General features: G+C 44.4%; 3 protein-coding genes across 8 annotated transcripts in view; 1 reads left to right on the plus strand and 2 right to left on the minus strand.

The window, feature by feature from the left end:
- Positions 1-1,127: 1,127 nt before the first annotated feature.
- LOC117586368 (zinc finger and SCAN domain-containing protein 12) lies at positions 1,128-2,842 on the minus strand. Its single transcript, XM_034276394.1, has 4 exons — positions 2,562-2,842; positions 1,828-2,474; positions 1,616-1,750; positions 1,128-1,552 (listed from the first exon to the last, which is right to left on the minus strand). The coding sequence occupies exons 1-4, from the start codon at positions 2,703-2,705 to the stop codon at positions 1,276-1,278; spliced, it is 1,203 nt and encodes a 400-aa protein (XP_034132285.1). The 5' UTR covers positions 2,706-2,842; the 3' UTR covers positions 1,128-1,275.
- A 453-nt stretch (positions 2,843-3,295) lies between these two features.
- LOC117585974 (rho GTPase-activating protein gacF) lies at positions 3,296-10,015 on the plus strand. Of its 4 annotated transcripts, none has more exons than XM_034275785.1 (5): positions 3,296-4,577; positions 4,641-4,883; positions 4,940-5,402; positions 5,470-6,563; positions 6,729-10,015. In XM_034275785.1, exons 1-5 carry the CDS (start codon positions 3,823-3,825, stop codon positions 8,104-8,106), a joined length of 3,933 nt encoding a protein of 1,310 aa, XP_034131676.1. In that variant the 5' UTR covers positions 3,296-3,822; the 3' UTR covers positions 8,107-10,015. The 4 variants fall into 4 exon arrangements, with proteins under 4 accessions (XP_034131676.1, XP_034131677.1, XP_034131678.1 ...); XM_034275786.1 differs by having other exon boundaries at positions 5,470-5,706; positions 6,559-10,015; XM_034275787.1 differs by having other exon boundaries at positions 5,470-5,672; positions 6,534-10,015.
- A 1,432-nt stretch (positions 10,016-11,447) lies between these two features.
- LOC117586714 (histone-lysine N-methyltransferase, H3 lysine-79 specific) overlaps positions 11,448-26,647 on the minus strand; it is a 48,069-nt gene continuing 32,869 nt past the window's right edge. For 2 of the 3 annotated variants that reach the window (XM_034276990.1, XM_034276991.1), the window contains exons 3-9: positions 21,920-23,101; positions 21,260-21,843; positions 21,018-21,196; positions 16,446-20,339; positions 16,118-16,381; positions 15,498-16,040; positions 11,448-13,390 (exon numbers count right to left, since the gene is read on the minus strand). In XM_034276990.1, coding sequence (XP_034132881.1) covers positions 12,264-13,390; positions 15,498-16,040; positions 16,118-16,381; positions 16,446-20,339; positions 21,018-21,196; positions 21,260-21,843; positions 21,920-22,198 — 6,870 coding nt within the window. In that variant the 5' untranslated portion in view covers positions 22,199-23,101 and the 3' untranslated portion in view covers positions 11,448-12,263. Of the gene's footprint in view, positions 13,391-13,922; positions 14,261-15,497; positions 16,041-16,117; positions 16,382-16,445; positions 20,340-21,017; positions 21,197-21,259; positions 21,844-21,919; positions 23,102-26,647 lie in introns of those variants that run through there. The other variant, XM_034276992.1, reaches the window with a different exon arrangement.

The following is a 26,647-nucleotide window of genomic DNA, read 5'->3' on the forward strand; positions in this document are numbered from 1 at the left end:
TACAAGTATGCAAGTGTGGAGTCCAAAAAGAAATATGCGCACACATATTATTGGCATGGGATTAAATACATGTTTTAATTTATTATCAATGTATTTATTGCAGTTTTAACGATGTAACAGCTGAACAAAATATGGATATTATCCATTTTTTTTCACTTATATCCTTACACCTACAATTTTACTTTTAAAAATTTTGATTTTCGATCAATTTGGCGCCAAAACCGTCGCACCGATAGTATCGTATCATTAAATATATCGATATATTAAAAATCAACGTTCCAAATTGCTGGTCCTTTGTGTGCGTGCTGTGAAATTATCAGGGATAATTATATTTTCAGGATATTTTAACTACGAAAATGAGCTAAATGTATATTTACGGTATATCGGAATGTAATCGTATATTTAATCAATTGCATGCGTTTATTATATTGCATATTAGGGTATTTTTAAGAATAAAGGGTATCAAAACTCCCATACGCATGCTTTTCAAATGTCCCTCGAGGAATTTGTCTCTTTCCCATAGGGATTTTCTCCATCTCTTTTGGGGTAAATTCTCTCTCGTAACATGGGCATTTTCATAGCAACAATGAGTCTTTATTCTATCCCCACTTACTTTGGATACAATTATAGTTTTAGCGCTGAGAATCCTAACTACCTTGTAATATTAAATATAACATCAAATTCGAGAAAATGATTTAAGATTACGGTATATTTGCGGTATATTTTAAAAATGAGACGGTACGATTTGGTATATTATTTTATCGATTAATCCGCGGTCACACTGGAACCATTCAAAATTTAGCAAGGATTTGAAAAGGGAATAAATTGGGAGAAGTGCCTGCTACCTGAATGAAACGATCCTGGATTAAAATGTGTGGCCTACTTACGACGATGTAAGTTAAGTGCAATTATTTTATTTCATAAATATATTTAGAGTTTTTTATTTACATACAGAGCATCTCGGATGAGGAACCTGCTTTTGATCCTAATTGGCTAATATCTATGCTCTGTCGGAGATTTTAGGCCAACATTCAGAAAGCCTTGCAGTCGACAGATAAGAAGCCCAAAACCAAAGACCATCGGACTTGTTTCATCCCTTTAGAAAAATATAGACACACATACATATGTACATATATAAATTATATATTGCTAGAATTGCAGCAGTTCTAGTTGGGTCTTGCTATACATTATTTTGGATTTGTATTCAGGTGATACATATGTAGTAATATTTGTTTAAGAGTAAGATAACATCTAGAAGGAGTACCTCTTTGTTCGTCATTGGGCATGCATTTCGGCGTCCTCGTGCATCATCTTGACCTCGACGCCCATCATCTCCACGCGCGAGCTCTCGGCTATCATCACAGCATTCTGATGGCATTTTGTTTCCTCGTGCTGGCGCATGTGATGGAGCAGGCGGAAGTCCTTCTGGCAATAGTCGCAGCGGTACAACTTGATGTCCGAATGGATGAGCTCGTGCTTGGTCAGAGAGTGGGCATACGCAAACGCTTTGTCGCATACCTTGCACACATACGGCTTGACGCCGCGATGCACACTGTGAGAAGGGAAATGATCTATTAGCCGGGGTGGGATGGTGATGAATTCTATATACACTTACTTCTCGTGGGCCTTCAAGACGCTCTCATAGAAGAACTGACGGCTGCACCAGCTGCACTTAAAGGGCTTGCTGCCGGTGTGGGAGTACATGTGCTTGCGCAGCTGTTCGCGCACATGGAACTCGGCGTCACACAGTCTGTAAATGCAAATGAAAGGCGGACAATCATTAAAGTGTTTCAACCCTACAACCTTTCACTGGTCCCCAACACTTACTCGCACTGGTATTGACAGACGGTGTCATGACGACGACGATGCTCCATCATGCGTCCTCGTTTCTCGTAGTAGTTTCCACAGATATCGCAGATAAAGCCGCCCTTCATCACATTCGAAGCACGAAGTCCTTCCACACGGCGGTTGCGTCCGCGTTTGTTCTTAAGACTGGCATTAGCCGCCTCCGTGAGGACCAGTTGCTGTGTTGACGTCTCCTCGAACGGTTTGCTCGTCTCGAGAACAATTTCATTCTGTTCGGGATTCATTTCGATGGAATAATTATCCTCCAAATACTCAATATTATCTGTTATGAGCTCCTGCTCTTGTTCCTCATGCTGCTCTTCTTCCTTCTGATCATATTCCTGCTCCTGCATCTCTTCGCCCTCTTCCAATACAAGGTATTCGCCACCTTCGGATTTGTCGGCACCCTCCTCCAGAATGTAAAGCGTCTCCTCGCCGTGCATATCGCCTTGACTTTCCTCCTCCTTGATGAACAACTCATCCGCCTCATCAAACATGCCTATCTCACGGCAATACTCTTCGATGCACGCCTGCTTTCGTAAAGCCTTTTCTCGGAACTGAAATGCCATATTCAGCTCCACCTTGCACGTCTTGCATATACAGTCTGGTATATTTTCTTTGTCATTCAACTGAATCGAAAAGCAAAACCAATATGATCACTTTTAACACTCAAATAACGTCAATGGGGAGTGCGAGTGGGGGTGCTCGGCACTTACCTTGCTGTACGAGACTCCGAGCAGCTGTATGAGCATTTCGTTTGGAGTCTCCTCGCCTTCCTCGCGTGTTTCGTCGAGACGCTGCAGGCGTGGGCTCTCTTCTAGGCACACCCGACAGGTTTTTGGACCAATTTCAATGGGCATATTTGTTTCTATGTGTTATTGGGTTTTATATTTAAAGAACCGCGTTATTTGCAGTACTTTCAGTGTTAAAATTTGTGTATTACTGAAAGTGTTGTGTAAAGCGAGTGAAAAAATTCTCGGCCATTTTATTTCAACAGGGATGGACAGCCTCACTAGGGGTTCACTTGAGGCACTAGCCTCGCTGGTTCCGGTTGGTGGTTCCCGAAACCATGGTCCAAGTTACGTTTTGGTGTGGTATTTTAAAAGAATAGATACATAGAAAATTCTTTTGATGAAATATTTGGATAACGAATGCATACGGAGATGCATTTATTTCACTTATCGCTTTTTAAGTTCATTTTGTAGACAAATGTATGAACTGGATCATTTTTTGCCTGCCCTGGTCAGTAGCGATAACGATAGCAGCGAAAACATCCATATAAAACGAAAACTGATTGCACATGCATACGCATACATTAGCTTGTTAATAAACTATGTTTATAAAAACATTTGGTAATTTAAGCAACTATAACACTTCAATTTATCGGAATACAACACCGTGTTTACATCTCATAATGTTGGTGAAAATTAGCACGTTTGGTGCTCCGACGATCTGGCATCACGGTGTATAATTTCGAGACGCAGAACGAGATATTTTTTCTTATCTCTAATCGAAAAAATGGATTATTCTATTTTATTTAGGTATAGTCTAATTAGAAAGTCGCATTCAGAGTGGCAGTAGACTAGTCTAGACAGTTTTTACTTGACAAAGTGTGCGTAGCAAGGCCCAGGGCTAGCACATCGCGCCCAATCGAATCACAGCCGATCGCCAAAAGCGAAAATGCTTTATTATCTTGCAATCCGTATCTTCCGTTGTGTCGTTCTGTCGTAGTCGACACATTCGCCGTCAAAATGTTCGTCGTTATCGACTCCGCAATCTTCATCTCCTAAGGCACTCCACACACACGCGTCAGCTCGTCCGGCTAGTGCGTAACACACTCCGGAACGGAACCAATTCGCCAAAAGGAAAATCCATCCACACAATAAAAAACAGAGCAGCAACAGAGCAGAGCAAACGAGTAGCCAAACGAGTGCGGGGAATCGGAGGCGCCGCTAGCACCTAGCCAGCACATATATCATGTCCGAGAAGCATGGCCAGCTGGGTGCGCAGTGGACGAAATCAGCAGCGGCGCCAACAGCATCAGCAGCAGCTCTAGCCTCGGCTCCATCTCCCATCCCGCTCCAGAAACTCCCGAATACGAGTCAAAACTTTCCAGCCACAAACCATCCTTATGGCAACAGCGGGATACCTGGACTCCCGGGCATACAGCCAGCGGACGTACCGTATAGCTCGGGACGGTTTCAGGCCCCGTCCATCATCCATGCCAAGGCCTCGCCCCTGACCATCGTGCCTGTGGGCAGTGTCGCTGGCCCCCACTGTCCCACCCAGGTCTCACCCACAAGCCACCACACAAATGTACCTGTAACCGTGACCGTGCCTGCTCCCAGTGGTTTTGTGCCGCCGCCGTTTACAAATGCTGGCAGTGCCACAACGTCCGTTCTGCAGGCAAATCCGTTTGCAACGGTCGCCGGGAATGCCTTTGCCAATGCCTTCAACTTCAATACGGCCCAACAGCTGATGCATGCCATGAGTGGTGCATCGGCTGTGAGTGCCACAAGCACGGCAGCAACCACACCGAACACAGCAACAGGGACGCCTGGCATAGCGGGCGTGGGTCCTACCCAGAGGCATCCCGTCGAAGCAGTGCCCACGACCAGTGGCGTCATCAATTCCACCATAGCTGAAAATGTAATGAATGCGCTATCCAACTCGAACGCTGCCTCTGAGGAGAAGATGCGACGCGTGAAGCAGGTGATTGAGGCCAGTATTGAGTGAGTATATTCCCATTTATCTGTGGCATTGATTGCATAACTCTCCTATAATCCTCCTACCAGTGACAATGCCAAGCTACAAATCTCGCAGATTCTCGAACGTGTGGCGGTGTTGAAGCCCATTGAGAAACTATTTCTTTATCTGCGTCTGCCGGGGGAGTGCGCGGACTCGGATCCATTGAGGCAGCCACAGAATCCGCTGGGCACACGCTCTGAGATTAATCACACCATTAACTGGGTGCGCTCCCATTTGGAACACGATGCTCAGGTCTCCATACCAAAGCAGGATGTGTACAATGATTACATGTGAGTGAAAGAACCTCATTATCAGTTCCATGGCTTATGTTCCACCCTTTTTCCAGTGCCTATTGCGAACGCCTGAGCATCAAGCCCTTGTCCACGGCGGACTTTGGCAAAGTCATGAAGCAAGTCTTTCCGGGCGTGCGTCCACGTCGTTTGGGCACGCGTGGAAACTCTCGCTACTGCTATGCGGCCATGCGCAAGACCACGAAGCTAACGCCGCCACAATTGCCGGCACTCTGCAAAAGCGAACAAATCACAGGAGATGATGCCACGGCAGCAACAGCTACTGCCATGCCCCAGATGAATCACTCGCCGAGTGTTGTGCTGCCTCCGATGGCGACTGGCGACAGCGATAACTGGGATGTGGTGCGCAGTTGGGCGGAAAAGCTGCTGAACACGAAACTAGATAGCATTGCAGACCTGAGCACGCGGATCAAGAGCAACAATGCCACGGTTATGGGTGTACATTTGGGCGCCAAAAAGTACACACCACGGGAGCCCAAAGAGAAGCGTGTTTTGGCCGTAAGTTGGAAGTTTTGGGAGGGGGAACACCTTAGAATTGATCGGTCTTACACTCTTCATTTTCCAGGATATGGGTCCACTGAAGAAGCGACGCAAAAAGAAACGCAAAGGCTCGACATCCTCAGAGTCGAGCTGCAATCAATTGGTGGCCGGGCAGCAGGATGCAGGCAGCAGTCAAGATGCCATCGATGAACCGAAAACGGAGCAGCTGATAAAGATCAAGCAGGAGATTTTAGACTCACCCGTACACCAGTCCCAGTGCCAGTCTCAGTGCCAGTCCCAGTCCCAATCCCAGCAGCAACTGCAGCAGCAGCCACCAATGAGTTATCTACATCAAATGATGCCCATGAACCTCGCCACAGAGCAGCGGAGCAACAGTGCGGTGCGCAATCTGACGCCCAAGATCATGGAGTTGGGTGTGGTGCCGCCAACGGTTGTGCTCACACAGCAGCAAGATGAGCCATCGCCCACAACTATGGTGATCAAGGACGAGGTGGAGGACTACAATACATCCAATATATTCTGCAAAAAAGTGCTTAAGGCGCAACAAACGAAAGGATTTTGGGCCAACTCCCCGAGCAGCGGTACAACGGGAGGCGGGGGAACCTTGCTAGTCCCTCCCGTGATCACAACGACAGCGGCGACACCACCGCCACCGGACATCTCGCCAGGACCCATGTCCATGGGGCCGCCAGCGCAAATGATGATTTCCAGTTCGGTGAGCCCCTCCAGCAGCATGGACAGCAACAACACCACACCGAAGGTGGCCTCACGCAACATGATTCTGCTGCGTGCAAAGCGCCTGCTGGCGGCGGAGAGTGCCGCTGCCCTGACGGCCGCTGCAGAGGATTCGGGACTGCCGGAGAATCTGGGTTTGCCCAGGGAGCGGGTGATTAGCATCTGTAATATGGATAAGCACGAGCTGGACGACTACTTCCTGCCCGTTGAGGATGAGGAGAACTCCGAGGAGCCCGACACCGAGCTGCTTCAATATTTTCAGATGGGAGACGCTGAGGAAAAACAACTGAATTCCTTAGATGCTGTAGAACAGAACAGAAATCCACAAGGAGCACCGACAACAACGTCGACAACGACAACGACAACGATACAGGCGGGAATGGCGCCAGCGATGCAACAGCAGCAACAGACCCATACCCAGCAGCCTCAGTCGAATCGTGAAGCCACAGCGGCCATGCCCTCGCCACAGGGGGGACTGGTCGTCTCATCGACATTGTTGCCCGGTCAAGCGAATGTGGGTTCTGCCTCAGCGTCTCTGGCTTTAATGTCAAAGAAGCATCAACACCAACAAAACCAACAACATCAACCGCAACAGCAGCAGCCACAACATAGCCAGCAACAACAGCAACTGCTGCAGCTGCGAACCAAACAGCTGCCAATAAATGGCAATCCCAACCAGAACAACAGACGAAAGATCAGCCTGAGCAATGCCTCCAGCAATGGCAGCAACAAGAATTGTATATTTCTGCCCATTTCCCCCAATATCAACAATGGAGGAGGCGGAGGAGGAGCACCACCACCTGCAACCACCACAACCCAAGTGCCGCAGAATCAGAATCCAACAAATTCCAGTCAAAATTGCTTTGCCAGTCCTGGCGTCACGCGCATGCGGCAACGTTCTAGTTTGCTAACCAAACAGCAATCCCTCGACTGCGATGGCAATCGAGATCCCATGATTGGGGCAACGCGTAGAAAACGCTGCTATGTCTATAGCTATCCCACAAGCACCTCAGCCTCGGCGCCGCCAAGCCCCTCGTTGCTGCAGCAGTGCATGGTGGGAAATTGGCCATTTGGTGGATCAAACTCCTTCCCAGACACAAACAGTGCGGATCCCATGATCAATCAGAACTCTATGGATCTGGAGACGAGCCTGGCCCTGACGGGTGGCGACGATCTGGATCTGACGGAGACGCAACGCTCGCAGTCGGTGCCGCTGTCACAGCTACAGAGAAGCTGCCATCCGTCGCCCAGCTTCAATCGGCAGACCAGCTTTCAGGCTTCCAGCTATGCGAGCGATACCTTCTATTCGGAGAACAGCAACAGTCAGAATTCAGTGGCTGTGGCACCCCTGAAGGACGTGGAGGCTGCCGCTGCTCTGCTCTACGAAGTGGATGTGGGTGCCATGATATCGCCGAGTTTCAACAATAAGTTCGGGAACATTTCCCAGCAAACGGCCACCACATGCAGCTCCTCGGCTGGCTCCTCCTCTGGCTATAGCAGTGGTGGTTCTGCGGGCATTGTCTCGCGCTCTGTGCCCTCCACACCGCTGCCGCATCAACAGCAGAATAACAACAGTCTGGCTGCCCTTAATGGGAATGGAAGTGGCAATGGAGTAGATGGAGGAGGAAGCAGCCTCAATGCCACAAATGGTTTCTTCAACATCTCGCCATCGTTCAACTGGGAAACATCGAGCAATGGCATTCAAGGCGGGGCCTATGTCTCGTACAGCGCTCGCAATACAATGGATATATCCAAGTCGATGCCCACGACGCCCATAACCACGCCCTGCTTTCGTTACAGTCCCGTGGAGTTGCATCGGGATTTCCTGATCAATGGCTGCACCATAGACCTAGGGCCCTCGTCTGCGTTTGTACCCGCGTGCATTGATGAGAATCCCGCTTTGACCCTCAGCTCGGACTCCCTAATGGATGACAGTTCGCCCAGCAGTATACTGGATACCTTGTAGAATTTGCACGAAGAGAAGGCTCAGGAGGAGATTACAAAACCAAGGGAAGAAAAAGGAGAGGAGAAGGATGACAAATCTGTTGCCCAAATGCCCGAAGATGCCACTGTGGTGGCCTATCTGTTGGAGCATGTGGATCAGTTGTAGAAATGTCTTATCCTCTCCCATCCGATCGTCTCGTTTAATTTTATTGTTGTGTTCATTTCGTGTTTAGTTAATCCCGTGCCTCGATGTATCAGTGTCTCTCCCGCACACAGAATGAGCTTTCTCTTCGCCATGAAAATCCCAAACTAAACTCTTAACCACAGCTTAGCTTCTGCCTTTAATTGGTTTCAAAACTATCCAAAATTTCCATGCCCAAGAGAGTGAGCGAGCTGAAGCTGAAGCTTCACATCCTCTATCTATCGTATCTATTGTTACCCTCAGGCCCCACCCCATTGTTGTATATTGTTATTGTAATATTAACCTAATCCTTAAACCAATGACGATTGATTTCTGTATGTAAATGGATGATAGATTTTACTGTTGAACAAACCTTACAAAAACGAAACGAACTTAAAGTCTGAATGAAGGAAACGTGTGCAGCGGTTTTAAAAACGGAAAACAAATCTACAAACAATATGTAATTGTAAAACGAATGTACATCTTAGAGAACTAAAGAACTGCGTATTATCTCGGCGCATGTCGAGTATTCCTATGACCCCAGAACTATTTCTAGCGTGAGATATTTCCGCATATTTATTCATGGGTCATATGGAAGAAAGTTTTAGTTAAAAAATTGCCAGAATTCAATTGTGTGTTTGTATAGTATTGTACGGTATTCATTTGTTCAGATTATAGATATAGACATGTGGATAGGTGCCTCCTTCGATTTTACTAACACTACCTCCCCACCCCTTGATCGTTCTATTACTATACTTTCTATCTATGTATCTTTTATCTTTAATGCTTTGATTCTTCTTCGATTAGTTATAAGTGTTTGTTTGTTATAAATGTTTTTTATATATTTTGTTCTCTTACGTGTAGTTCTCTAGGTTCTTATCTTTACTATTCCGCTTTGGGCTTTATGCGAGTTCTCTAGTGTCTGGAACTCTAGTTGTAATATCGTTTCAGGTAGTCGCATCATTTTCTTCCAAATTTTTTGTTTAGCTATAAAAATATATTTTATTTCTTCAGAATTTGTGTAACAAAGTAAAAAGTCTATTACCGAACCCAATTCCGTTCTAAGACAACAATTTTATGTGCGAGTAAAGTTTTTTAAAACGTAATTGTAAACAAAAAGAAATGATAAATGTGCCTCAGGCTTTATTGTAAAACAATTCATGTGTAAAAAGCATATGCCACAGGAAAAATAAAACAACTATACATACAAACATACAAAATGCATAAGCAAAAGGCGAAAAAACCAGAAACCAATAAAAAATATACACATAAATAGTTTAATAGAATGTTATACGAGTACATTACAAAAATATACACTCATTTACACAAAACAAAACGCAAGACGCAAACGCTAGGGGAAACAATTGAGTTTCAGCAGAGAATTTCTTAAATGCATAGTCAGCAAACGTAATGTAATCATAAAGTCCTACAATAATCAGAAATCCAATCCAATAGACTAACATAAACACACTACATCCAATATGTATTTAATGTCGTAAGTAAACGAAAGATAAACAAGTGCACGCCCTAGGATCCCCCGCTTTCAGCAATAGCAAACAAATATACTATGCAAATAGAAATAGCTGATAAGGTATGGTATTTAAATGTAATGGAACATATTTGTCACCGGGAACACTTTATAGAGATATGAAATTGATATGCAATTATACAGAAACAATGCATTCAAGTTAAAACGAACCAAAACTGTACTTTTTTATAAGATATTTGAATGACATAAAATACAGAAAAACACCAGAAACCAATGCTTGGATCTTTCTATTTTTGATAACACTTCGGAATAAATCGGCATCTCGTACCATCCTTAACTCTTTTCATAGCTTTTCATCCTGACTTGCCTTTTTCCATATCCCAATAAAACTCACTTCATTGCATCTGTGTTAATTATATTTTAATATTTTTTATTAAACGTTTAAGTTTAAAATAATAATATGCAATAAATATTTGTTAAATATACATAATAATACCTTTTTAATGTTAATATGCGTGTGTGGTGTGTGTGCTCCTTTACTGTGTTTTTTTACTTCCTCTCACATTTTTTTCCGACATTTTTATATTCTTTTTATAGATTGTTTGTTTTTTATAAATTTTACATGTAAATTTAACTATTTTTTATTAATATTTTATATGCATTTTACATGACATTTTGTTTTAATAGCGCCAAAATAATATTCCATTTGCTACAACACTTGCTTTTATTTCATTTCGTTTCTCATTTGCGATTTCCCCGATTTTAGTTCGGGCTCTGTATATTGTAAATGGGTATATTCCTATATAATATGTACATATATATTGTATGTACGTATAAAAGTCGTGTACTGCCCCTTGATGTATTTCCATTAGTTTCATAATATTGTTGTTTGTTAATCTTTACACTACGCTAATAGCACATTTGAAATTCCCTTTATTTGCTATTTCTATTTTTTTTTTATTTATTTATATATGTTTTACGTATATATATATAATTTTCTTTTAATGTTATTATTATTTGCTTTCCTTTTATTTATTATTTACTGTTTGCTAATATATTTTGTTGGTGTTATGCTGGTTTTTTGTTAAATGCTTTTTGTAAATCATTTTTTAATTATTGTTTTCCTGATATTTTTTGTTGAGTTTCTTCCCCGACTTCTATATTTTATATTTATAATATATGTATATATGTATATGTTGTATATGCCTGCTATATATATATAAAATTGTTGTTATCTCGCTGAGGTGGAAAATTCATTAATTAATAAGGTTACTTGTTGTTCTGTTTGCTGCTTTTGCTGTTACTGTTGATGCTGCTGCTGCTACTGCATGTTGCATGTTGCTTGTATACATTATCTAATTTCCTCTACTGTTCAGTTTTGTTTAGATTTATTGTTTTTGCGATTAATCATCTGTTAAAGTACACATCATTTTTGTTGCGGCTGTCTGTTTTTTTTATTTTTTGAGCACTCCTATAGCACCCCGTATTCCCCATATTTCTATTTCCATATTTGCATTATTACAAAAAAACCTTAGAAAATAAAAAAAATACATATATGAAAAAAGTACCAAAAGAATGTGAAATTGTCTTGTGCCATATAAATATGTATATTATATATCGTTATAAAGTGCTGCTCAATTATTGAAATATTATTGCTGCCAAGTCTCTTAATGCAAAGAAAAAATTCTTGCTACTTTTATTTTTTACCCTTTTAATATCATATTTCTCTATTTATTCGTTTTCGATTTGGTTGGAAGCAACGTTCAATTGGGGCAAAACGGGGTAGGGATTTGAATTTTCTGTGGAGGGTTGGTCCCAATTCATCTTTCGGTTGAATAACAAACCATAAAAGGATACGATAAGAACAGAAGAAACACAAAGTTCTTTAATTAGTTGACAATTTGTTTTATTTCAAAATTAATAATAAAGGCAAAAACTTTCAACTTAGGGACAAAAAACGTAATTAAACAATAAAAGAGACAAATAATTAAATACATAATAGTAATAATTGGTAATCGGTAATATAGAAAGTCAGTAACATTGTTCAATCAGCAAAGCGTGGGGTTCTCTTTCTCGGGGGGCTCATTGTCATCCTCAAACTCTTCTCTTACAAAACTAATACGAAAAAACGCGTCTAGCCTAATTTAAAATGTTTGCAATTTCGAAATAAAAACACACTAGTTTTAGTTGTAGTAGTAGTAATAGTAGTAGCAGTAGGGGGCTGGGCAGGACAATAACTATATATAATAGAAAGGGCCGGGCTGGGCAGAACTGAAAAACAAATGTGAGGTTGGGTTGGGGGTCTATACAAAAAGGTAACCATGCGGATAAAACACAATTCATTTCGTTAAAATTATAAAAAACTCTTATTTTTTAAAATTACATACAACATGTTCCACTCTGGCTAATCTGGCTAAAAAGAGCATTTTGTGTCGCATGGGGGGGATTGATTTTTTGGATTTCATTTCCTTTTTCCATTCAGTAAATTGAACTAAATTAGTTAACTAAATTAATTACTCGATGTGGTGGTGTTATTATTATTATTGTTGTTCGCTCCATTCGGGGGGCATGTGGGTGGCAGCAGCCCATCGCCGGTCTGACTGCGGCTGTCCAGAGACCAGTCCCAGTCCTTGCCCTTCGGCCGGAACTTGGATGATTTGTGATGGTAACCCGCATTATGGTTGGCACTGTGATGAGGCGATGATTTTTCTTTTGGCGATTTTCCCGATTTACCACCCATCATGTTGGCAACAACACCTCCAACTACGCTCGGCGTTTCCAGCAGTGCAGGCGGTCCATTACCAGCCGCATCGGCTGCTGTGGGCGGCGCACTGGAATTGGAGTAGGCCAACAGCTCGTCGCAGTCGTACTCCCAATTCCGCTCGCAGAACTTCTTCTTGTAGTGCTTCTCCGAACCGCTCTTCGACTTGCGCTGGTACTTCAGTGGGATTCCCAGCTCGTTGCCCAGCCCCAACGGAGCATTTGCCAGCGGAGGGGTCGCCACACTGGCGGCACTCGGACTCGGAGTTCGTGGCAACCCAACATCCGACAATGGCGGCGAGTCAATGGCACTGGGATCCACCGGAGAGACGGTCTTCAGGGAGCTACCAGCCGTGGACTTCATGCTGCTGTCGCTCAGATGATCTGTCATTTGATGATGTTGCTGCTGCTGGTGCTGGTGCTGGTGCTGCTGTGACTGCAACTGTTGCAGCGGCTGCTGTTGTTGTTGGTGATGATGTACCATGTTGTTGGCACTGCTGTTGCTGCCGCCACTGCTGCTGCTGCCACTACCGCTGGAGTTGTGCTGCTGCAAATGATTGCTCAGATTGTGGACCTGGTTGCTGCCGTACAGACTATGGCTGCTGCTGCCGCTGCCACCGCTACCAATCGGCAGCTCCAACTGCGAGGAGCTGGACGACGTAGACAGAAACGTGCGCACTGCATCCGAATTGCTGCTGCTGTGCGTGATCCCCGAATCCGGCGATGTGTTGCAACTGATGGAAGCCGGCACTGTGTCCCCATCAATGCTGCGCCGTGTCTTGTCCAATTCGGTGCTGGCAAACGCCACCAATCGATCGAAACCAGAGCTCACGCGATGCTGCCAATGGGACTCATCATCAGCGGCAATGACATCATCTGTGGAATATGAAAAAATTAGTATTAGAAATTGTGTGCACCTTGTATTCTTAGCAGATCTGTGAGATCTAAGATTGTGACGTGATTTTGGGTTCATTTTTGTTTAGGATTCGTCGTGTGTGTGTGTGTTGGTGCGTGGCCCTAAGCATTGTGTTTATCTGAGGTACAGTTGCGTTGCGTTTTGCGTGCAGCGGGGGAAATGTTTTTTGGGTGTGTGTGAGTGGTTGGACATGGGGATTTCTGTGGTGTGTGTGTGTGTGTGTGTGTGAGTGGGTTAATGATTAAACGAAAGAGAGTGTTACGAAAAATGATAATTGAAATAAATTAAAAGAAAATCATAAGTAAAATCATAATCATTAAAAAGGAAAACCAATTAGCGGCAACAGAACTTACCTCATGCTCGTTAAAATTTTTATAAAAATTTTGGTTTTATAAATAACGGATTTGTTTTGTTTTTCTGATTTTTTTGGCATATAAATTCTGTACTTTTCGATTTTTTTTTTAGTAGGTAAATTATTAAACGCAAAAATTAAATATTTGTTTGTCTTTTTTTTTTTTGTAGGTATTTTCTTTTCGAATTTTTCGTGTTACTTGGGTTTATCATTTTCCAACAACAAACATGTTTTTTTATTTTTGGAGGTTGTTCGAATTTCGAAATTCAATCGATTCGATTCAATGGTCATTTGGGGGATATACTGTGGGAGCAACTACTACTACTATCGGCCAGGACATATCCATTCAAATTCTGATTGTAATTCTGATTACTACTCGTATATGATGCCGATAGTTTGGTTGCGCCCGACAGAGTCGTGCGAAGGCGACGTCTGGGATCGTAATTAGTTATAGTGCGTTGCGTTGCCAAATCGTTAACTGTATGGAGTAGAGCATAATATAATAGGGATCATAAGGAGGGCTGGATAAGATGGTTTAAGGTTTTTTTTTGTTCTTCGGTATAACCAATTAACTTTGTATTTTTGTGTTGTTCGTTTAGTATAATTGAAAATTAATTATGCATATTATTTGTAATAACATTCCAGAAGAATTTAAGTTTTTTTTCCTTGTTTTTTGGTGTTAATTTTAAATGTGTGATTGGTTTTTTTTTACAAAAGAATTTTGTGTTTGTGTGTAGAGTGTGGTGTGTGTTGGGGTGTATATGGCTCTCGGATAACATGTTATATATGCAAATATTTAGATGATTGATTTGGCATGACGCTTACGATAAAGAGGGAGGAGGCGCAGGATTATAGTACATACCAAAGATTTTAGAACACATTCTCTATGTGTTCTATAATCAGTTGGATGGTACATTTTAGCATGTTCTGATGTTGTTGGCTTTTGGTTATAGTTGTTTCTTGTCGGTTTTTTTTTATATATGATACAAAAAATGTTGCTTTTTGTTTGGATATTTTGATGTGTGTGGAAATAGAATGACAAACCCGTTTAATAATCGTATAATTTATTCGGAATGCTAACTATTAACTAACAAAAATAAAGTGAGGAAAATTATAAATTTGGAATCATTTTTGATTTTAGTTTCAACTTGTACAGATTTTCTGCTGTCGGCTCTGTTACAAAGCATTAAGAAATCAAAAGAAGGATATATAAAATAATAATTATAGTTAAAATAGCCACTCCCAAAATAAAAATCATACAAATTGCAATCAAAAATAGAGTGTTCTACGAATAAATGGGGGGACAAAGCTACTAAACAATACACGCACCATTGAAAATGTTTCATTTGTTTTTAATTTGTATATTTACACATAAAAAAGTAAGATTTGTATAATTTTGAGTGCATAAAAATGTGTGGTGTTTTGGTGGGAGGTGTTCAAAAATCAAGATGAATCAGATTTGGAATCGGAACTCGAGGAGGAACTCGAAATCTCATCCGAGACCGACTCCTTTTCCGGTTCGACCTTCTTAATGGTTAAATCTTCTGCCACCCGCTGGGCGGAGGAGAATCGTGTGGAATATTGGTGCTGATGGTAGAGGCGATTGTGTAATTTTTTTTGCGCTTTGTTATTGGATACTTGTGCAAGCGGTGGTCGTGGCTGATATTGATGTGCTTGTGGCCCTATCTTTTGGGGTTGGCCCACATATAGCTTACCATCATCGGCGGCATTATTGGCATTGGCATTGCGTTGCATGACCCCCAATGTGGGGGTGGTGCTGTGGCTGTGGCTGTGACTATGACTGTGGCCGTGGCTGGGGTTGTGGCCATGACCGTGGCCATGGGAGTGCCCCAAATGTGCAGCGACTCTCAGGTGCTGCTGCTGATGAATGTGATGCTGCTGCTGCTGCTGGTGGTGGTGCTGCTGCTGCTGCATCAGATGATGTGGATTCGTGGACAGCTGCAGCGGCCGTTCATCGCCCATCAGGGAATTTATCTCCGGACTCATCAACAGCGGTGGCTCCACATGCATTTTCCCATTGTTATTGTTGCTGCGTCGACCACACGACGAGGACGAGGATGAAGGCGTTGGCGAGGGCGTCGTGGCATCGTGTGAAGGTGGCGGTGGCAACACCTGTCCGCCATTGGCATACAAATGTGAATGGGCATGGACATGCGGCGGCTGCTCATAGTGTGGTATCTTTGAGGGACGAGGCGGCTGTTGATGCGGTGCTAAAGGCGACGTTCGCTTGACCCCAACTAAAGAGGAGTTAAAAAAGATCACAGATGAGTATCGGTTTCTAGTGTAGAATTTTGGCAATGATTCGACAGCTTACGCTCCAGTTTGTGCGGTGTACTGCTGCTGCTGTTGTTGCTGCCATTCAAATTCGCAGCTCCATGATGGATCGGATGATGTAGATAGCTATGGGCCGGTGGTGCCTGTCCATAATGCTGCTGCAGATCTGCAACTACTGCAGATGGCGTCGCTGTGGAGGAGGAGGATGACGATGAGGCAGCTGCTGCTGCACGTCGCTGTCGCTCTTCTGTTTCCTCTTTGTATTTCCTGGCACGCACATGATCCTGGAGCGAGGCAGCGAGACCTAAAAGAAGGAACAAGAGCTTAGGGAAAAGCTATCTCTGTAAAGGATTCTCTGGGACACTTACCCTCCAATGGAGGATTGGCGCCATTCAAGCGGGGTCCTCTTAATGCCGCCGCTCCTCCTGCTGTTGCTCCTGCACCTCCCCCGCCCACATTCTTTGTCTTTTGCTCCTCATGGAAGTACGCCTCAATGCAGCCCTTCATCTCCGCTCGTGGCAGCGCCACCGTTTGATACGAGTCCCTGCCAGAACGTGCAGGCGTGGGTGTTGCTGGTGCCGCCGTTCGACCGCCACTTTGCGGTGCGCTCTTCTGAACATAAGCCACATGTGCGAGGGTCGCCAGATTGCTGTTGTTGCTGCCCTGTCCAGCAGCTGCTGCTTGTGCTGCTGCTGCCCCACCGCTGGACACATAATTTGTGGGATGCGCCTCTTGGGATTCCTCCGACAGTGGCCTCACATGCACTCGCTCTGGCCGCTGGGCGTTCAGATTGATGAGCAGCCGTTCATTGGACGTAGCCCGCTCGTTAAAGGCTCTATCCATAAATTGTGTTCCACTGGTGCTCATGTTGACAGCTGCATTGATTATCGTCTGATGGGAGATTTCCAGCGTGCGTTCAATCTCTCCATTCACCAGATCCCCAATGGTCTTGCCCGTGGGTGGCGGCTGTGGCAACGGACCCTGCGGTGGCGGTGTGGGCTGTGGCGTCACATGCTGATTCAGTTTCTCCTGCGACAAATGGCGACGCAGCGCCATCTTGGCTGGCGACACTTGCGTGTAGTCCGGCTGCGAGGAGTTCGAGCTCGGTCGGCTGGGTGGCCGCACACGGTATGCCCCATAGTCCGAGTTGGCCGAACTTGCTCTTGGCAGCAACTCCATGTGCTGCTGCTGTGGCGGCGGTTCCACCAACTGATCGCGACTGCTCGAACGCTGCAGCAGATTGTCGGATGGTGGGGCCTTGAACTCTTGCGGATGCGAATGCGGATGATGTTGATGGTGATGGTGATGAAGATGCAGATGCTGCTGTTGCTGTTGGTGTTGCTGCTGCAATCGATGTTGCTGCTGCTGCTGCTGTTGCTGTTGCTGATGATGCTCCTCAACTCTCTGTCGCTGTGCCACATGTGCGGCAGCGGCCAGCATCAAAGCATGCTGCTGTTGTTGCTGCTGCTGTTGCACTATGAAATGCTCATAGCTGCTGGCACTCATAGAACTGCGTCGTCGCTGGTAGCCCAAATCCGCCGGAGTCGGTGCCGTAGGCTGTCCTGCCGCATACAGCGCTGCCATGTGGGAGGAGACCGGCACCTGTGGCGGTGGCGGCGGCGGCACTGAGGCGGCACCCGAGGATGGTGTATGCTGCCTGGCAGGGCTGTACTTGTTGAACTGCTCCTTTGATGCCTGATATTTGCCCGAGGGCGTGCTCTTGCCACCATATGCACCGTAGGGCAGATTTGGCGGCGGTGGTGGTGCCGTCGAGGCCGTCGCCCCCGCTCCGGGTCCCGGCAGTGGTGGCGTGATGGGGGAAATGGTTGTATTTGCATTCAGATGCATCAATCCCTGGGTGGACACCGTAATAACGTTGTGTAGATTCGAAGGCGGCAGCTGCTGCTGCTGCTGTTGCTGCTGGTGATGCTGCTTGCTTCGCTTCGATACGGGACTCTGCAGCGGCGATGGAGATGGCTGTGACGGCATTTCGGCTGGTATGGCCTTGCTTCTTTGCTCTTGATCCTCATTCAGCGCTGTCGTAATGATGCTCTTCAAACGATCCTCAAAGTTAGCCACCTTCGGGGACTCCTGCTTGCGGCATGCCGCAGAAATGGCAGCGGAAGAGAGTCCGCCCATGCCCAAGCCCAAACCCATTCCCATTCCCATGCCAGGAAGTTCGCATTTGGGTAGCATCGAAGGTGCCCCCTGTAACTGCTGCACTTGCAATTGCTGTTGTTGCTGCTGCTGTTGCTGTTGCTTTGGTGCTGGCATCAAAGTGCTATCCTTGTAATGATGTCCACCTGCTGCTCCTCCTGGTGCGGATTTATTGCTCGCCGAAGCGGCACCAACTGGCATTTGCGGCATGTGCGGCTCCTTGTTTTTGCCATTCAATTGATACGGCGGCACGCTAGTCTTTGCTTGGAACGTTCCTGCCTCTATCTGCCGGCAAGTTTCCACAATTTTCAGAGCCAAAACTTCGGGATTTTCCTCCTGAATCTTCCCCACTTCGGGCACCTCGGGCCACTCCTGCGACCGCACGCGATGCTCGCGACTGCGTCGGGAGCTCTTCGCGCTGTTGGCTTTGGGTGGGGTTGGATTCAATGCAGAATTTGAGGCGGTTGAAGACGCTGAAACAGCGGAACTGCCATTGCTGCTGCTGTTGCTACTGCTGCTGGTGGCCAAACTAATATTGGTGCCTTGGGCCAGCAGTGAGGCCGCTGTGCTCCTGTCCTCGGCGCTCTTCTGCAGCACGGTCGTCTCCTGCTCAATGGTGGACACTTGAGCATACAGTTTCTTCCTTTGGCTTAAGGTATTTGCGATTTCCTTGAGCACCAACTCATGCGCTGTCGTCTCCGAGAACTCCGATGGCAGTTCCAGCTTCACTTTTCCATTGATGGGCCCATTGCCGCACAGTTTCTGATACTCCGGCAGGTTTTTCAGCTGTTTGCTTAGCAACATCTTCTGTTCGCCCTCGTAAAAGGTGACTTCGTTGCGCATTTTGCTGACCGTGTGCTGCAGATCCTTGTGCCTGCCCACAATCTCCTTGGCTTGGGCAATCAAATCATTGGGCGAGTTCACATTGATGCCCAGCTCATTCATTCGCACTTTGAGCAGCGCCACACTGTCATCAATCAGGACTTTGATCTGTTTATCCAGCTGACTCGCTCGGTTCTTCAGCCGCGACATGCGCTCCTGCTCCTGAGCAATGTTCTTTTGGATCTGCGGCAGATAGGCGCTCGATTTCATCACATCCATGAAGGACATGTACTGCGAACGCAGGCACTCGAGCAGGATCTGCAGGCCGTAGGGCGTGTCCTGCGGTGCCGCTGGTATGTCCAGCTCTCGATGGGACATTGTCTCTGTCAGCAGCGATGTCAACTGCTGATCGACGGTGCCCGGCGCGGCTGGCAACTTCTTGGCCGCCGTGTCCTGTGTCGTGCTGAGAACCGTCTGATTGTGGAGTGCATCCAAGCCCACGATCTTGAGGGACTTCCTGCCTCTGCCACCGGCTCCCTTCTTCATGCGTCCCTTGCGTCCGGGCCCTGCGCTGGCGGCCCGCGGCGCATCCTCCTTGGAGGACGACTCCTTGCTGGCCAAAGCCGCAGCAGCTGCTGCCTCCGCTTCCCTCTGGGCCGCCGCAGCGGACTTGCTGGCAATGGCAGCCTTTCGGGTAAGCTTTTTCCGCTTTTTCTGCGTTGCAGCACGCGCCTGACGCACGCCCGTGACACTTGTGTTGCCCCCATTGCTGTTGCTGTTGTTGTTCTCCTCATCATCCGACTGCGAGCTCTTTCCTTTCGAGCTGGAAAAGTCATACCACGGGCGTCGAGTCATGGGTCCACTACTGCCACCGCCGCCACCATTCGAGACGGACGTGGCCGTTGTGGCAGTGGTGGTGTTGCCACCATTTCCATTCGTTGCCTCGCCATCGCTTTCCGTGCTGCTCTCCATGTCGAGACTCCTCTGCTGCTGTTGCTGCTGCTGTTGTTGCTGCTGCAACTGCTGGCGTGTCTTGGAAGCAGCTGCGGTGGCAGCTGCTCCTCCTCCTACTCCGCCGCCGCTAACATTCGCTGGGGACTGCGATTGATGGCGCTGATTGTTGGTCGCTCCGGTCGGTCCGCTCGATTGCTCTCTTTCCCGCTGTTGATTGTTGTTGTTGTTTTGGTTGTTGTTGTGATTATTATTATGATGATGATGATTGTTGTGCTGCTGTCCAATGTTTGCCTCACGCTTGGCTCGATCACGTGTGGTGCGAACGGTACCTGAAGACAGAAAGAGATAAAATGGTTAGTACATCATGATTGAACGGTGAAATTTGGTTGCTAATAAAAGCGAAATGTATGATTCTTAATTGATTGTAAGAGGATTTATCTAGGATTTAGACACATTTCCATGATTGATCTTGTCAAACAGCTAAATTTTAAGTGTTTGAATAAATAGAAAATTAAAACGATTTTGGGATTGAAGCTTTTGATTAAGATTATCATTGATTGATTGAATTGTGCAACGGTTGTGCAATTGTTGTGACTGCTTTATGGTTGAAACCCAAACTGAAACGTTGAACTGGATTGATTAAAATAACAAACTGATCCGTGATTGAGAAATGACTACAATATTAATTTGATTGATTGATTGATTGAAAGCCAGATCTATGCAACATCCACGCGTCTTCTTGAATAACTGAAAAACCTAAACGATTGCCGTAATTAGTACGATTTTTGTGCTACAAAATAATTTGATACAAATTCGTGATTGATAGATTGATACGATTTTGATTGTGATTGATTGATTGAACAAAATAAATAAAAAACCAACTAAACAAAACTCAAAATACTGTGATTGTGATTGTTTTGGTGGTTTATCTCGATTCTGATTCTGAATGTTTGTGTTTCCGCAATCCTTTGTAAATCCTTCTGCACTCGCTCCTTCTGTCAACTTACCAACATGCTCGTGATGATCATTGCCTCCTTTGGTTTTCAGACGCTGAAAGTATCGCTCCAATATGGTGCGATCAATCACATGCAAATAATACGAAACGGGCTTGCAGGTCCATGAAACAGAACCCTTCAGTGGCGGTATTTCGCTCACATGCATTATGGTGCCAATATCCGAAAGGTTTCTACAATAAAAAAACAAATACAGATTAATAAAAAGGTACATTGAGCCCAGGTGAATTACTCACCTATCGGTGATCCGAAAATTCAAAGGACAGAACGATTTGGAGGACACAACCCTGGCACCATCGCGCAGATCCGCAAAGCGCTCCTTCAGCTGGTGATCGACCGTCGGGCCAAAGGCAAAATTATTCACAAAAACCAGCGTCGAAGAGGTGATATTCTCGCGATGTTCATCCACCAGGAAATCCCCCTTGATCAGCTTGTACTCGCAATAGCGTTTGCCAAACCAACCCATATGCTGGCGAAAGAACAAATCCATTCGCTCGGCATAGCGTGCGGGTGTATCAGCCTTTTCGATGCCAATGCATGTCTTCAGTGGGAAGGATCCGGCCATTTGGAGTACGACTTGTCCCACACCGGAACCGAGATCAATGAACGTATCCTCCCTGCCGACGGTGACATGCTTGAGCATCTGTTGTACCAGCTCGTATGATGTCTCGCCATAGACCTCCGGGGAGAAGGGCTCGTACTGATTGAGTTTATCCGGATCGAGAACGGCAGCATTATAAACTAATTGCAAAATGTGTCTTAGAAGGCTAGGGTGAGCGAACTTATTCAATCGCTCGGCGGGCAGTGACGTTCCTTTTTCCTATAGAAAAGAACGGGAAGGAAAACCATATAATAGGGATCTTAAGCATAGATATATCAACGGTATGGATACTTACCAATGCAACAATACTGTCGACAGCCTTGTTAAAGCGATCGACAAGATTTGTCATAGTCTTATAGCAGGCAGTGTCAATTTGATTGAGATTGATCTCCTCGAAGGCCGATTGTATCGATGGCAGATCATCGCAAACGAACTTAATGGTATCAATGATATCGATGCCATTGTCATGCTTATCCTGTCCATGACCAATCTGCAAGGGCCAGGCATAGGCAATCGTTTCCGAGGAGCCAGAGGGCGAACGCAACACCAAGTCCTTGACTTGCGGTGTTGCCATATTCTTCGTTTGCGTCGCCTCCCTTGTTTGCCACAGCCGTTTTGTGGCAAGGGAGGTTTGATGATCGCAGGTGTGGTGGGCGGTAGTGTTGGTAAACACTAGTCAGTGTTGTATTCTTGATGGTTAATGATTTTTGATGATGATCAAAAAATTGGCGTAGGATTTAGATAGGATTCTGGTGTCGAGTGTCGTATGTGGAGACGTTTGCGTTTACTTTTACGTTTACGTTTATGGGTTACGTTTAAGGACTACGGCTACGTTTTATGGTTTATGTTTCTTCTGGTTTTTAGTGGTTGGTTTTTTTGTTTGTCTTAGGAACAGTGGCAGCGTTGGGTTTATTAATGTATATATTGGGCTAATAATAGTTATTATTTATACTCTTCTCTCCTTTATATTTCTCGTCACGTAACGTTACGTTGCGTTACGTTTATTGTTACGTTATGTATGTTCTTTTAAGATGCTGCTTCTCCTGCTGCTGTTTCCTTCCAACTCTTCTTGCTCCTTCTGCTATCCTTCCTCTTCGACTTCCTCTTCCCGTTCTCTTCTTCGTTCCTCCTCCTCCAGCAGCAGTGGCAGCCAGTGTTGGTAATGCCCCAAAATACAAAAGTAACTGATGATAGTTGCGTAATTTAATATTTTGCTGAATGCTAAGAAAACGATGCATTTTCCTCAATGTTCAGCAACATTTTCATCTATAGGTTTTCTTGGGGAAATTCCTCCACCTTATTCGCATTTACAAATCGCTGCTGGCATTCCAACTGTTCCTTGATTTTATTCCACTGCGTTCCAGAGCACGCATGGTTTGACATTTATCGTTGTTAGGCATGTTGCAAAAGCGCCTTCGTCTTTAGTTTTGGTAAACTTTTGTTTTTTGTGTATGTACAAAATGTATTATTTTCGAGTCTGTACAAAGAGAAAAATGGAAGAAAAGACAGAGAATAATGATAAATAATAAGTAAAGAAGGTTCGGTGATATGTGATAATCAAAAATTAATAAATAAAACTATAAAATGGACATTTTATGGATGGTATGAGATATGTTACAAAAATACTAAAGAAAATGTATCCTTCATTTCTAGAAATGGATTTACTCAGATGATGCGAATTTATGATGTGTAGAGTAAAGTATCATAAGTAAAAATTTATCAATATGGTAACTGTTTAATGATAAATCATTTTGGGATAGCTTATATATTTTTGAAGGAATATTGTAAATAAAAGAACTAGCATAAATTATGGTTTATTTCTCCAACAAAGACAATTTGTTTTCTCTTATTCGTTATTTACCACATAATCTCAATTATGTATAATTCCCAACAAGACTAGATCCATGGCTAGAAGAACTCCTTCGCTGCATACATTATTAAATTACACTCTGAGTATCCCACAGCGCAGATAGTTATTCAACACTGGCTTTCATTTCATTTTCAGTTCGGTCTTAAAGCTTCTCTACAACATTTTTACTGAGAAAATTATCTTGAAAGTATTCCCACACTCTCGAGATTTTGCTACCCGAGACATATTCCTACTACATTGATATGCAACACCTCTTCTTGACATCTATATTTTTGCCACAGGAGGGTGACTTTCATGATGTTTTTTAATATTTTTAGCTGTTTAATATGCTAATTAGAAATTCGAGGCACGTTTCAGCGCATTGCCTTTGCCATCTTCTTTTAAATATTTATTTATTTTTTTCGTACTGTATTTTAATGTGATTCCATTATTTTGCAGGCTACATTTTTTTTGGTGGGCGTGTAGACGACGGCGACGACACCGACGACACACAATGTGACTTCATTAGCATAAAACAACGTTGACGACAGCTTTCATTCAATTGAAACCCTCTATGAGGCGGTTAGGGAATAGAGGGTGACGGCAAGTCACAGAAAAATCAATATCCACCCCCTGCTGGTTGCGTTAACATTAAAGAAATTTCAATGAGAAATGAGACGCAGGCCATTTTCGAATTAAAGCTTATTGAAAAATAGCACTTAAAATGGAAAGAGCTTTAAAGCTTCAATAAATATTGATAGTGAGGGTATAAATGTTTATTAGGTGCGAGTGAGAGCTAAGTCTAGCATTAAAATGTTTGGCTAGACACAAGCGCCGCATTAAATTGAATGGGTTTTCAACACACAAACCCCCAATTCACTCCGATCTCTCTTCCTTCCTCTCTCTCTCTCGCTTTCTCTTCCTTTCATCTGACTGTTTGGCAACACTACAACAAAACTGCAGTGGCAGTAGCCTAACTTGCACATAATATGCTTTAAAACACATGCTCTTCCACACTCTCCTCTCCAACTCCATCGCCCTCTTCTCTTGCTCTCGCTCCCCTCTCTCACATGTACAGTGGATATGACGCATATTGGTGTATGTACCGTTATGTGCCCTATCATTCTTGTTTATGCATGCACGTGCACGCATCAAATCTCCCCCGAACTTCGTCTGTCCTGTGTCGTGTGTCTGCCTGCCTCCATTCTCCCTCTCTCTCTTACTCTTTGGCGCAACCGACTCTCGACATTTGGATATCTGTATCCTGTATATGTGTGTGTATGCTGTCCTATGTACAGCGCTATGACAGCAGACAAAAGCTATGTATGCCCCACCAGGAGGTTGTCATAGCTGCTGCTGCCACACCCCCATATACATATTTTTGTACATAAATACATACATACATACATATGCATACATACGAAGAATATGTAAACACATTTCGCCGGTCAACGGGACCACAAGCACAACATCAGCCACATCCACACAACATTTATTGTTAATCAATATTCCGGGTAATGAATGAATTTTATTTTAAGCATTTAAGAACGACGCATGTTCTTGTTCATTTCGCAATTTAAGGGTTATGTTCGTCCATGCGACGTGTGGCACTGAAAGGGGAGGCACAATGTGTCTGTCGGCGGCATAGAATATGTGGAAGGATTTTACAGTAGAGAGAAAGTTATTAAAGCCAAAGGTTTTCCCAGAGGAGAGACAAAGTTTTATTGAATGTGGGATGGTTCTTCAAGAGGTTGAAGCATTTATTATGCTTCTGAGATTGAAATTAATAAAAAGAAAAGTTTCTCCATGAAGTATACAGCAGTTAACAACGGCGCCCCTCGATCTTTTGATATTTTCACTTAAGCCTTGTATTCTTGTGCTTTTATGCTCCTGTGGAGACCCATTACTTAAAAGCCTAAATGTTACCCTCCATTCGAACGTTCCTATTAAATGGCCACTACACCTCCCTTTTCAAAGATGCGAATATTGTCTCTCCTACTTCTATAAAATATCCTGTGAGCCATTTACAATGTGTTGTGGCTAATTGGCGGCAGCCAGACATCGCCTCTGGGCATACCGTACACATTTGACAACACCGCATTCCATAAAGGGCCAGACGCCAGGGCCATGGCCAAACCCATTTATCAGACATTGAACCCCACAGCAATGGCAACAACATTAGTCGACGAATATTTGGCAATAATTTGTGGTCATAACCGTAAATTGTCGAGTGCTTGTAACGAGCCGAAAATCAAAAAGTCAAAGTCATGTTCCATTACGGCACAGAACCCCCAGACAACAGACGACAAAGGTCCTGCGTCGTCCTGGCACTCATTTTGTTCCCAAAAATATGTATATCCTTTTGGCACCAGGCTGCTGTCTAGCCAGAGGGGGGATCCCATACCCATTTCCTGCCGTTTGTGTGTGTGTGTCTATCTCTCGAATATTTCTAACGAAAAATCCATTGAAAATCATCAGACAGCGGCTGAGGCAGCTCCATACACAAAACATGTCTACGACAAAAAACGACTTTTGTTGTGTCTGTACTTGGTAGAAATTACGCATACGCAAGAAAAATAAATGGGATACAGGAGATGGATAAAGATGAGAGATGGGATGGATGGGAGTTGGCAGAGATAGAGATAGGCCATGCCCAGCTAATATTAGCAATAAATCAGTGTTTTAAGGATGTTGAAATCAATTATAATTTTAATTTTTGTATGAGATGTGGCTGCCCCTGTCTATCATTTCTGTGACCACTCAACGTTTACGCGGGACTGGCAACAGTCAGTGGAAAATGCAACAATCATTGCAAATTGTGGCAGTAAAATGTTTGCACCAATTAATAATCAAATGAGGTCAAATTCGTCATGCAATATGTAGGTATTGCTAGTGTTGAGTTTCATTAAATCAATCAAAGTATCGACTTTCAATATCCTTCTCCGATATCTCTTCTACATCCAACACCATAAATGGGATTCTTCTATCATTTTAAGACAAACGCTTTGCTCCACTTTTATCTATTATCTATCTTATATCTATCATTTCGATATTGTTTTCTCGACATGTTTGCCCCTTGGAGGCTTGACACACATTTCACCCTCTCTCATTGTCTCTACCTCAACCCCTTTTGCACACACTTGCACCAGAGTTGCCATCAAGTGACACAATTAT

Source organism: Drosophila guanche, unplaced genomic scaffold (assembly GCF_900245975.1).
Source record: "Drosophila guanche unplaced genomic scaffold, DGUA_6, whole genome shotgun sequence".
NCBI lineage: Eukaryota > Metazoa > Arthropoda > Insecta > Diptera > Drosophilidae > Drosophila > Drosophila guanche.

What these genes read in the sequence shown, in the direction of transcription:
- LOC117586368 (XM_034276394.1), bottom strand. Translation starts at nt 2,705, where the DNA reads ATGCCCATTGAAATTGGTCCAAAAACCTGTCGGGTGTGCCTAGAAGAG. An exon ending in GTCTGTCAATACCAGTGCGA is followed by an intron (nt 1,751 to 1,827) that starts GTAAGTGTTGGG and finishes TTGCATTTACAG; the next exon opens with ACTGTGTGACGCCGAGTTCC. An exon ending in GTCTTGAAGGCCCACGAGAA is followed by an intron (nt 1,553 to 1,615) that starts GTAAGTGTATAT and finishes CCCTTCTCACAG; the next exon opens with TGTGCATCGCGGCGTCAAGC.
- LOC117585974 (XM_034275783.1), top strand. Translation starts at nt 3,823, where the DNA reads ATGTCCGAGAAGCATGGCCAGCTGGGTGCGCAGTGGACGAAATCAGCA. An exon ending in GATGTGTACAATGATTACAT is followed by an intron (nt 4,884 to 4,939) that starts GTGAGTGAAAGA and finishes CCCTTTTTCCAG; the next exon opens with TGCCTATTGCGAACGCCTGA. An exon ending in AAGAGAAGCGTGTTTTGGCC is followed by an intron (nt 5,403 to 5,469) that starts GTAAGTTGGAAG and finishes TTCATTTTCCAG; the next exon opens with GATATGGGTCCACTGAAGAA.